The 12500-nt window shown below is 40.0% G+C and overlaps 1 protein-coding gene across 1 annotated transcript in view; it reads left to right on the forward strand.

The window, feature by feature from the left end:
- Positions 1-12500, forward strand: part of LOC137967385 (lymphocyte antigen 75-like) — a 242690-nt gene that overhangs the window by 29307 nt on the left and 200883 nt on the right. The window contains exons 5-7 of the mRNA XM_068813925.1: positions 8178-8394; positions 10014-10439; positions 11120-11289. Of these exons, the coding sequence (XP_068670026.1) occupies positions 8178-8394; positions 10014-10439; positions 11120-11289 (813 nt within the window). The remainder of the gene's footprint in view (positions 1-8177; positions 8395-10013; positions 10440-11119; positions 11290-12500) is intronic.

Here is a 12500-nt window from a genome sequence, read left to right on the forward strand (position 1 = left end):
TCTGCATGAATTTTTTTCTTTCTTCTAACAAGCGCTTGCAGGAATTTTTTTCCGCCCCCCCCCCCCCCCTCCCCCTCCCCCAACTTCTAATCCTGGGCGCAGCTTAAAATAACTGAACTAAATACTTTTCTTGTTCACGATGAAAATGTTCCATCTCGTAGCCGTAGCATATAAAGAACGAGCTGATCGCCAGTCTATAAGGGATGAAAATTCATTTGACTCTGTTGAATGAGCCTCCGCCTAGTTTGCATACATGGTCAAAGATCTAGAGAAATTTCTGGATGACAGGAATGCACAAACTGCAGCATGGAAAATAACTAACTAAGCATGTCACATTCAGCATAAATCAGTTTGTGTCCTCTGGCAAGAAACTTTCTTTTCTTGTAGTCCTTCGGTTGAACTGAAACACGATTTGCTATATTTTTTTTCAAATCGAAGAAACCCTGAGTGCAAACGATCTGTTCGCAACACAATATCATTAAGTCATTTTTTTAGAGACGATCCTCATCAAAAGCAGCCTGAAAATTTCAAGCTTGACCGTAATGGATTTTTTCAAGCTTTTTTTTCGCTACTGTCCTAGCTGCGTTCATTGCGCCTGAAGGTAAATAAATGGTTCTCGTGCAGTTTAAATACACTCGCAATGCTTTAATATTTTTATTCGTATTTATATATTTCCACGGCGCTTTCAATTTTAGGTGAAAAGACACTATATTCTTGCTAAGCACTCGCATTTTGACTCGCGAGGGTGCAAATGCATACCTTATCCAGGAATCAAAATTAATGTTTCCGAGGAATATTTTGCAAAGGCTTCGTCCCCTTCATAATTCATCCAAAGAAGAAATTAATGCATTGACGCCCCCAAGGGAGCCCCAAATGTAGCTCACTCAGTACAAACATTGACTTAAGCAAATGAAACTCGAAGTCCAGTGATTCCGAACTGACTTCCGTGGCTAACGTCCCTGAGGACTTCATTCGGATATATCTGCAAGTTGTAATCGTCACTTAATCGCGACCCAACTGCTCTGTCATCCACTGGTGTCTTTCACCGTCGACATGGCGAATTCGCGGCCGATATATCAACGACGATTAAATCAACAAAACTACCAATTAGCAATAAAATATACACATTCAAGGCAAAAGGAACAATAACACTATTAATATAATACTCTTAGCTGAAATTTTATTTCAGAAATTATTGCTAGCTGAACGTTACCTTCTCAGAACTTCCCACCGAACCATATGCTCATCCGAAACTGCTAGGCTACCTTTTCAAGTGCCATGAAAAAACACAACAAAAATATGTGGGGCACAGGGGTAGGGGATAAAGTACTTAAGTTGACCCTAAGGATAACCATTGGGTCCAAATCCCCAGGCTTAGAGGTCCTAATCCTCTCCTTGGGTCCTAATCCCCAGGCCACATCCAGATCACCAGGCTGAGAGGTCCTAATCCTCTCATTGGGTCCTAATCCCCAGGCCACATTCAGATCACCAGGCCACTGAGAGGTCCTAATCCTTCTCATCAACCAAGTCTCTCCCTCAATTGAAGGATAGACCTAATCGGCTAACTCAATGTTGTACCCAATTCAAACCCTTTGGGAATAAAACGTTTTGTTCCAAGTATTTCCATATCATTTACATATGAATGCTACATTATCATGCAAATACAACACACAAAGAATCTTAATCCCGGGAGATTTGAATTGGGTACAACATTGAGTTAGCCGATTAGGTCTATTATTCTTCATTGTCACTTTCTTCCAAATGAAGTATTATCGTTCATTTTGGACACTGAAAGCTTGATAGGGATCATGGGAGATGAACATATTTCTTTTAAAAGCAGAACCCTAATGTCTGGACACGCAGGACTCGAACCCGGAAACGTGCAATTAATAACCCCTTCACTTAACCACTAGACTACCACATCACTAACTGCGAGGATGTCATTTTTAATTAACGTCAATAATTTTTTCTTCCAAAAGTGCCGCTGTAAACGTGTATTAACACCCGCTAAGAAGCAAGCTTACACAGTGAAAACTTTCTCGCTTACAAAACTTCAAGAGAAAGCTAACCATTTGAAAATCAAGCTTTAGACTTAACCATTATTCAGCAATGATTTTATGTATATACTAATTAGTTTTGGTAAATAATCGGCACATTTTCTAGTCAGTTGATCTTTAGTGGTTAAGTGGATAAAAACAGTTCCTTCGAAGTGGGTGCTCCGGGTTCAAATCCTGTTCAGGGGCTGCGTTTAGTTTTTTTCTTTTTATTTTCTACTACAAGTCCTGGGACAGAGTGGTCAAAATGAAGGATAATACTTCATTTAAGGCAAAGTGACAATGAAGGATAATTCTTCATTTGAGGAAGAGATCGTGTTGTTCTCATGGGGTTCTGATCCCCAGGCCACAGAGAGGTTTTAATCCTCTTCTGGAGTCCTAATCCCCAGGCCACTTGCTTGTGGTCCCATTCTACCAAGACCGCTGACCATGTGAGTATATGGAGCAAAGAGCGACCTGTATGGAGCACTTCATCCCCACAAATACACAAGTGTATTCCCCATGACGAACAAGAAAACAAAATTGAAATAAACAAACAAAATCCCAATTAACCCTCATTACTGTTACTAGTTTTTGCGACACTTCTAGAATTAAAATTATGAGTGCCCGTAACGATAGAAAACTAGTGCCCAATTGTTTGAAGAGCTGTGGATCGGCAGATTGTTTCCAGGAACTTGCTGGCCCTGCTGAGATTGAGTGTCCAAGAAAATACTGATCAAGGGAATTACATGTAGATCCTTTGTTACTCTTGCTGTTATATAGAAAAATTCACTGCCTGACGAGGGAATTCCACGTTAAATTACACGCGAAAAACCGATATCGCACGAATCGCGAGGCAATGAGTGCGATATCGGTTTTTCACGTGAAATTTAATGTGGAATTCATTCGTCAGGCAGTGAATTTTTCTTGAATTGCATAGCTTTTTAAATGTCCTTGGTCGGCCGGATGTTGAAGTATTCAGTAGGAGCTAAAAAAGCCACTTCAAGTTATTGAACTGTCACCTGTCAATAGCCATCAAATAGGAATCAAGCCGAATACACAAAAGTTTATTCGTGTTTTACAAACCTTCGTTTTCTGAACTGGTATATGTTCAGAGTCTCTAATTTGTATTATATTTTAACGTTGAAAATTATCAAGCTGAATGCACTGGGAGCTTTTAATATCGGGTATTTCACCAGCACAATTCATGAACTCGTGAAAACCTCTTCGACAGCGGTTGAAGAAAGGACAACGTGAATCCAAAATACAAAATACAAATACGCTGGTAAGTTGTTATCCTCCAAATATTTAACAGTTACTCGAATTGGACTTTAATTTAAAATACAAGGTTCATTGCTAACGTGCGTTTTTGGGAGAGAAAACAAACAAAAATTCAAAAACAGAGTAAACCGTGTGGGTGTGTGTGTGTGTGTGTTTTTTTTTTTTTTTTCAACACACAGACCGTTGGAATTAACATTCGACTGAAAATTAATGGCAATATTTACTGGCGTCTAGTTTATCTTCTTCGAACTCTACAACTGAAACCTGCTCTTCCTCGGCTGCTGAAGAAATTGTGCTTTTTCTTCTTCCTTCAGACATTTTTACTTTCACGATAGACTGCTGCCGATTTCTCCGATTCTCGTGCTCATAAGCGGAAGCGGCTTCTTAGAATATCTTTCGAAGAAGTCATAAGTTAAATTAAAACATGGACAATCTTATGTTTCCTCTCTTCGGTCAGGTTTTTGCTTTGTAAAAGGAGACAATGTTTTTGAAAACATAAAATTCTAATTTCTGACTCATATTTCACTGAAGATTATCGTTGGGTGCCCCTGATGTACGACAGTCAATGGAGGTTTCGTGTGAGCGAGGCTATGCATACTGTTCGATAGGGAGTCTTTAATTTTAAAAATCAATTTTAACCTGCAACATAAACACGATATGGATCTAATAACAATAAAGTATCCTCGTTTTTCTCATGATGTGGTCACTTGTGATGTAGATCGCGACGTTTCGACTGCATACTGCTAGTCTTCATCAGGCGATGAGGCCTACTGGTTACGCGTCAACTTTTAAGCAGGGTGCTCCGCTGAGATTGGTTGGTTTTCAGAAGCTGTGATTGGTGCATTTTCATCCTCGCTGTTTCGGAGTGTTGTTCCTTCGGCGGTCCGCTGTCGTATGGTTCTCCTGTTGTAGTGTTTCTTGATCGTGGGCATCCATGCTTCCGGAATTTCTATTCCACTATCCCTGTTGATGCTGTTAGGGTGAATTCTTATAAGAATCGCCTCCTTGACCCTGCATCCCAGTGTAGAACCCGCGCCGGGGAGAGTTTTCTCATGTAAACATTCCCAGACAATTGTTGTGACAGGCACGCCTTCATTTTGACAATCCTGGCATGTCATATCCGTCTTCCTGATCAGTCAGCCATGGTCAGCAGATGGAAGGAATCCAGTTATAGTGGTGTCTGAAAATCATTCAGCCACTTGGTCAGACATTCGGTCAATTTATTTGTCTTTTTTTTTTCTTTTTTAATTTTCTCTTTGATTGATTAAGGTCTTGGTATATAAAGGAAAATGTCGTGTCCGCGAAAAATTGAATTTGTCGCGCCGCTATTTTCAGAGTAGGGTCAAACTTTATATCATATTTAAGCTAATAGATTGAATTGTGCAATCGTTACCTAGTTTGGGAAATGTAACACGCGCAAAGCCCATTAAGCGCTTGGTACGTCGGTACCCCCGGTCTGGTATTGCCATTTTTGGGAGGTTGGTAACCGCACATGACTGGTATAGTGAACTTGATTCCACTCCAACGGCCGATGATTTTGCTGCCTTTACATCACAGCTAACTGGAGCGGTGGATCTTGCATTCCTTCTGAAAACCTTAAAGTGTAACCATAGTGACAATCCTTGGATAACTCCAGCCATTAAATTTTTAATTAATGACCGACAGAAAGCCTTTCACAATCTAAACCTGCCCCTGTAGCGGTCACTAAGGCATAACGTACAACAAGAAATTGCAGAAGGGAAGAAAGCAAAGAAAAAAAAAAACAAAGTCCAGCATTTAAGGAAAGACGACTGGCGCGGGTGGTGGGGTACTGTCAACAGACTGACCGGCAGGTCCAATAAAGCATCGTCTTACTCGCTGGAATGTGATGGTAAAGTCCTGAATTAGATGGAGTTATCTGACACCTTAAACAAATTTCCGTTAATGAGGACATTGCACCTTTGGATGCCACTACAATGCCAGCTTTCTTGACGGCCGAGACTTGTGTTCCAACTATCCAACCCCATGAAGTTTGCAAGAAGCTCTTGGCAGTTCAGCCTTTTCTGAAAGAATTCGCCTATGAATTAGCGGAACCTGTCACCACAATTTTTAATCATCCCTTGCTTCTGGAATTGTTTCTGCTATTTAGAAAGATTCAAACATTACGCCAATCCCAAAGATCCAGTCTCCTACAAATGAAGGTGATTTTAGACCTATATCCCTTACGCCCTGTCTGTCTAAGATTTTAGAGGACTTTGCGGTCACGTGGATGATTGACGATATCAGGAATAGGATCGATCCTAACCAGTTTGGCTGCTTAAGAGGCACATCCACCGCTTTTTGCCTCCTTGACATGATGCACATCTGGTTGTCCTATCTAGATTCACCTAATAAACACCTCCGCCTTTGCGTCTTGGATTTTTCGAAAGCCTTTGACCGTATTGGCCACAATGTCCTGATTAGAAAACTGGTAGATTTAGTTGTTCGACGATGTCTTATATTTATTTATGTATTTATTTATTTTAAGATTTGTACATATAGAATATATACAGGTGTTAGAACAACGGGATATAGCATCCCCTACAAGGTTAAACCACCTCATACCATGGATCATTAGTTTCCTCTCAAACCGAAGACAACGCATAAAAATTGGAGAAGCGTTTTCGGATTGTCTGCCAGTCAATGCCGGGGTACCCCAGGGAACTAAACTGGGCCCTATCCTATTTCTCATCATGATCAATGATTTATTCATATCTACTCCTGAGACGAATCTCTGGAAGTTTGTAAATGATGTTTCTATTTAGGAACGTCTTACTAAAAATGGTGGTGCGGCCTTTCAGTCTAATTTAGACACTGTCAGTTCCTGGGCTCCGATGAATCTGATGAAGCTTAATGCTAAAAAGTGTAAGGAGCTGCGTGTGTGTTTCTTTAATTAAAGCGACTCCTCAGCTAACCCTTTTACGAATTGATGGACAAGTAGTCGAAACAGTTCGTTCGGACAAGGTTTTAGGTTTGGTTATCCAGGACAATTTCAAATGGAATCAGCACATCTGTATGATTGTTTCCAAGGCATCCAAGCGTCTGCACATTATCCGTCTTCTACGTAGAGGTGGCGTCAATGTGGCTGACCTTCTTGTTATCCACGTCGCTCTCATACGTTCCGTCCCAGAGTATTGTTGCGTGGTTTGGCATAACGCCCTTCCCGCCTATCTGTCTAGTGAAATAGATCGGGTCCAAATGCGAGCTTTAAGGATAATATACGCATACCCTCGATCCTCATATCAGGAAGCCCTACAACTAAAATCGCTAGACTTGAATATAGGCGCAATGAACTCTGTATGAGGGCTTTCGATAAAATTACCAAAGGCAGACCCTTGTCAACACATCTAACCCCGATAAGGTCTATTGCCCATGACTATTCCCTTAGAAACTCTACCGCTTGGACGTCTTTTAAATGTTGAACCGAGCGTTGTAGGGGAAGCTTTTTTCCTAGTACTGTCCTAATGGCAAACGCAACATCTTTTAAAATTAATTGTTAAATGTTTAAATTTTAAAAAATAAATTCTTAGCATAACTTTTCTCAGTAGTTATGATTGAAATTTGTGTAACTCTTGTAGGTTTTATATTATTTAATTTTTTTTTTAAACCCAGTCCCAATAAGGCTTTTTGTAACTTTCCGAACCTTGTAAGCACATTGTAAATCATTTTTAATGCGAGAATGTGTCGAGTAAACGTCTTTATCTTATCTTAATCTAATTATTTCAATAAAGCTTTAATTTTTTGGTATTTAATATTGCTCTTTACTTTTGAGGCCTCAAACTCAGAACGACCTAGTCTGCTACAGATACTCCTGTCCCTTCACTTTATTGCGAAAATAACCGCACTTTGTTGTATCTTAGTCACAGATAAATGGACTTCAATACCGTGTAATAAATTTTAATATGTTAAGAATTGAAGGAAATGTTACGCACCTAATTCGAAACTCTCATCTCATACTTACTTTGGGCAGAAAAAGTGTCATAGAATCAGGCTTCGAAGGCAAACGAAAAATTCCTCACACGGTATTTGGGGTAGTACAATCATCTATTACGACTGAAACTTGTAAGCAATACCCTTCGGGACAGCAGGTCCGGGAAGTTGTAATTTGGCGTGAAGACAAACCCCTAGAAAATCGAGCTGGAAGATTTCGCGTGCTTTTCACGGTCTCCTGAATAACTCCGCCCCCTAGTTACTTGAAAGCCAGTTATGTTGAGCCAATCAGCATTCTGGCACGTGCTATGAAGGCTGTCAATTGACACCCAATCCTTTCACGTGTGATTGACATGATACGTCAATCATTTTTCGCGCGCAGATTATGGCGGGAAACAAAGAAAAGCGATTTAAGCGGTTTTAAAATTAATTTTTTTTAGAGTGTTTTTTTTTGCGGAAAATTTTACTTCACAGCCCACCGATTTAAGAGTAGCAAAAACAAAAAGTTCGAACGAGATGCCCAAATTTACCTTTATCGAGAATTTAATCAACTTCAACTCTAAACTACCTTTTTTGTAGGAAATTTTCGCTGGTGTTAATGAACGTTCTTGAAATTTACGCGATTTGAAGGAAAATTTGCTTCCCAATAAAGGAAATTAACGCGAAATAAAACAGACTTATTGTAAACGTTCTAAATATAATAAGGTAAACCATAAGAAAACAGATTTAATGCTCCAAAATAAGTGCACATCTACAGAAAATGTCTGAGATATGCGTAGAATTCCATCATCCATATTTTTTTATAATATTTTAAAAAAGTGTATATGAAGTGCTATACATTTGGATAAATAAAATTAATATATAATGTACTTCAGCAGACAGTCAGTACAATTTAATTTTTTTACTTTGTATCAGACAAGTTGGATTGGATTAAGTGATTCAGCGGTGGAAGGGATCTATAGTTGGGAGAGTGATAATTCCCTTGTCAATTATACTCATTGGGCAACCGAGGAGCCGAATGATTTTGGTGGGGTGGAGGACTGCGTTGCAGTGTACGCGGGTGTGTCAGCAGGATTTTGGAATGACGACTATTGTGACTCAGAGCACTATTACATCTGCGAGAAAGTTCAGGGTATGTCGACTTTATCGTGCTTCCTATGTTTTGCATGTATCTTCTGATCACCTAAGTTCGCGCACGTAAGCCACACACAAAATACTTCAGCTGCTCGCATGAGCTGATAAAACAAAACTGGTGACCGGAAATATTAATTGGTTGCAAGAGCATTGCACCAGCATTGCAGAGGTCATGGGTTCGAATCCCGTTGAGGATTTTTCATATAAGAGACAATGAAAAATTCATTTGGCATCAACGGGATTCGAATCCATAGCGAACCATCTGTGATGCCGGTCGATGTTCTATCACCTGAGCTATGAAGCCACAATACAGTTACTTAAATTGTTCAGATAATTGGGAGGAACACTTTTTCCTTTTTAACTACAGCCCGCACTGTAAATATTTAACAACTATTTACCGAAGTGGAGGTGGCTTGTGGTGGATATTTACCGAACCGCTAAGTGGCGCGGTAATTAAATATCCACCATGGCCACCAGCCACTGCAGTCACTCAGGTGAATAGCTGTTTGAGAATATGCTAAAACAGTGACTAATAGAACGCAAAAAAGATGATTTTAATTAGTTCAGTTATTCCTGTAACGGATTACACTATTTTCGTGGAAAATCCCGCGCGAGTTGCTCGATCAAAGGGGAATAGCAACGGTTAGTCGGAGTGAAGGTCGCAAATTACAGAGCGCCTTTAACGCCCTCCACAGTTTTAGTACATACAGTACATTCATTTCATAAATATATAAATTTTCTTTTAATGGAGTCAAGCACATCATGAACTGAAGTCAAGTAGGCCGTGCAGTAGAATGTGACTTGCTCCTCAATTGAACGATCATCTGAGAGATATAATAAGATGGATTCATTCTCGTAACCAGAGCCTCGGATCGACCCAAGGCTCTGGGAAACTCTATGTCGGAGAACATGCGCTGTAGGGCTCTTATAGGCAAAACTTGGCTATTTGAACCTTTCGGTGCCTGCTCACTCCTCGTGCTAACATGAATGCACCAATTAAAGACGCTTTTGATTGTTCTTCACGAAAACCAATGACAAGACACTTTGTTTCAGGTTTCCCCAGAGCTCTTCTCTCCCTCAGTCAAGAGAAGAGCTCTGGGGTCGAGAGTAAAGATGGATTATGCTTCTGTACATCATTGTTTTAGGAAGTGGGTCCCCCACGATTGATTACGACGGGCAGTTGACGTATCTCGTTTTGTTTCTTGTACTCCATAGCGGGAATAGCCTGCGTCGCAGACGTAATTTAACTCCGGTACGTAACGTCTGCGGAGCAGCGCCGAAATCCTTGTTCTGGACCCCTAACGGACTCAACGAACCAGCGGAAGTGCGTTTCAAATTTCCCTTTATCCTGATTGGCTATTACCAGTCTTGTCAAACAGTTGTTATTCTTAACAGACCAATCATGGCGCGTACTCAAATCCCGTTACACTGCTAGAGGCCCAGAACAAGAATTTCGCAACTGGTTCGCAGAAGGACCGAACCAGAGGTTTGGTCTCGCCTGTGGCGCAGGCTCACTTGACAATATTTATACTAAACTTGTGAACCAATGTCATGAATATAAAAATAAATCTTAAAATAGTGAAATGATCGCTGGTTTATCACTGTATTCATTTTAAGGTCGCAACATCTGTCCTGTTAACTGGAGGAATTTTCGGGATTTCTGTTACAAGTTCAATGTCCATGGAGCTCAGTATAAAGATTGGCGAAGCGCTGAGAACATCTGCATGTCTTCAAATCTATCCACCGAACTCCTCAGCATTACCAGTGAAGCAGAACAGGTGTTCATCCTGAAGCAGTTGAGGGACATGAGAGTCTCCAGACAAGTGTGGCTTGGATTAAATGACCGCAAAGTAGAGGGGCGATATGAGTGGACCGATAAGTCGGTTGTCAAGTATAAGAATTGGGGGGCAAACCAACCACCAATGGGAGGTTTATCTGCACTGATCTTTGATTGTACAGTTATTGATCCCGATACTGTGAATGGAACATGGAGTACATCGTCTTGCTCTAATTTTCGAGGCTACATCTGTAAGAGAAGATTAGGTAAGCAGATGAATTAATCTGATTATCTACCATAAATACCAAGTTGAGTTGTTGGAGGAAATACAATGTTATCTGCTAAAGGCTTGGGATGCTTGGAATTCCAGAATCCCGCTAACAGTGCTCCTTTGTATTGTCATTTAACAATTATTGTCTGGTTTGGGGCATACAATGTTAACTGCAGTGATGCTAGATATGTTACCTAAATTGAGGCAAATATGCTTCAAATTACGCCTCTTTTTCTGATTCAATAGATGTCTTTTAACTTGTATTGTTAAGTTGATTAAATATTTGAAGTTGATACCCTTTTGTTTTTTGTGGTGAAGAATAATGACCAACTAAAACAAAAAGGTGTCGATTTTGACATGCACTTTTATCGTTGAAATTTGCAACAACTGAATCCTCATGATCAAAAGTTACTGATGAAAGTTTTCAGACACCTCAATATATTCCTTACAAAATTAATTATAAAATGTCATTTACCTAAATAAAAACATTGCTGACTATGGCAATATTAAAACATGCCTCTTGGGATCACTAGTTAGGGCCAACATGTGGTCTTTGGTATGATTATATGTTAAAAGAAGAAAAAAAGTAATGTACTTTAACTTGGATTCATGTCAATACAGTGGGAACTGGATCTCTTGAAATCATTATTAGTGAGTAGAAGGAATTTTTTTCAGGTGTCGGTCAGTGCAATTCTCCGTTTGGAATGGAAGACGGCCGCATTGGCGATAATCAAATAACTGCCTCAAGTAGCTTAAACGTCTCATCTCGTGCAAGCCAGGCACGTCTTCGGCTTCGAAATGATAATTCAACCATCGGAGCTTGGTGTGCTGCACATAATAAAGTGGTGAGTGACTCACCTTACACCCGTAACTGACTACAGTGCTGGGTATTTCACCCAAGGTCGATTTCTTGCAATAACTTTGATTTTAAATAATCTTGGTGTATCGACTTTTCTCTACTCGAAATCTTTGCTGGCTTGAAGTAATCTTCTTTCCATAAATTAATTTAGTTTCTTGTCCACGGGGGAGAGATATAGTAATGCCTTTCTATTTGTTCATTTCCAGCCTGAAGTAGTCACCTCTTGGTAACAACTTTTGTTTCTTTATATTTGGGACTCGTCTCTTAATTCAGTAAAACGTGCATCGCAGTTTTGTGGATGTCGATGCTTGATCATGAGTATGCATCTCAGTCAGTTATGTGGAGACTTAAAGTGGCACGAGCGTCAAAGTTTGGCTTAGTTTATGGCTTTACGCTAAGTAAGGACTGGTTTTTTTTTTCGGAAAAAGAGAGGTATTTGTCGTGCCATTTCAATCTCCACGACAGACCGGATGGAAGGGGCTATAAGGATGTTGTCTTTAATGTCAAATGAAAGGGCTCAAGGTTCTTGCGTGTATGTTAACAGACGTCAAAAGCTCTCCACCTGTCCGTCAAAGACATCGCTACACCTACAACATCGGTGCGAAATTTCAGTGGAGTCCACGGTCTCATTCATGCTATCCAGAGATTTTCCTTTCGTCCTGAAAGCGTAATTGGGGAAGTCAACTTACATCAACTCACGTATAAGGAAATACTTCCTTGTGTTGATATTTCATGCCTTTATTACCTTTATTACGTACTTGTAAGCTGGACAGATGTAACACATTACTTTACGGCTTATCACAGTGTCTTATTAAGAAGCTTCAGCTGATACAGTCTTGCGCAGCTAAAGTCTTCATCAGTCTGGATTTCGGATTCCGGATTCCGAATTCCTTCACGTACATCGGGCGACGACTTCCCCTTATGTCTTAAGTACATGACTGATCAGTTAGAATAGTATACTGGTCTCTACTGGTATTCGCTCGTTACACTCCTCCAATAAGTTACAACTTAAAGTGACCAGTAACAACTTTTTGATGGACAATATTTAATTTTTTGAGAGGCTATAGAAATAAACCTACTTGAAAAGAAGAACGATAAAATATAGGGGAATCTTTGCTACATTTTTGCCTCATGAGTATAAGCCCATCGTTGTCTAATTACTGAGCCAATAAATCAGTTCACACTCACTCATCCTCA

Source organism: Montipora foliosa, chromosome 8 (assembly GCF_036669935.1).
Source record: "Montipora foliosa isolate CH-2021 chromosome 8, ASM3666993v2, whole genome shotgun sequence".
Taxonomy (NCBI): domain Eukaryota; kingdom Metazoa; phylum Cnidaria; class Anthozoa; order Scleractinia; family Acroporidae; genus Montipora; species Montipora foliosa.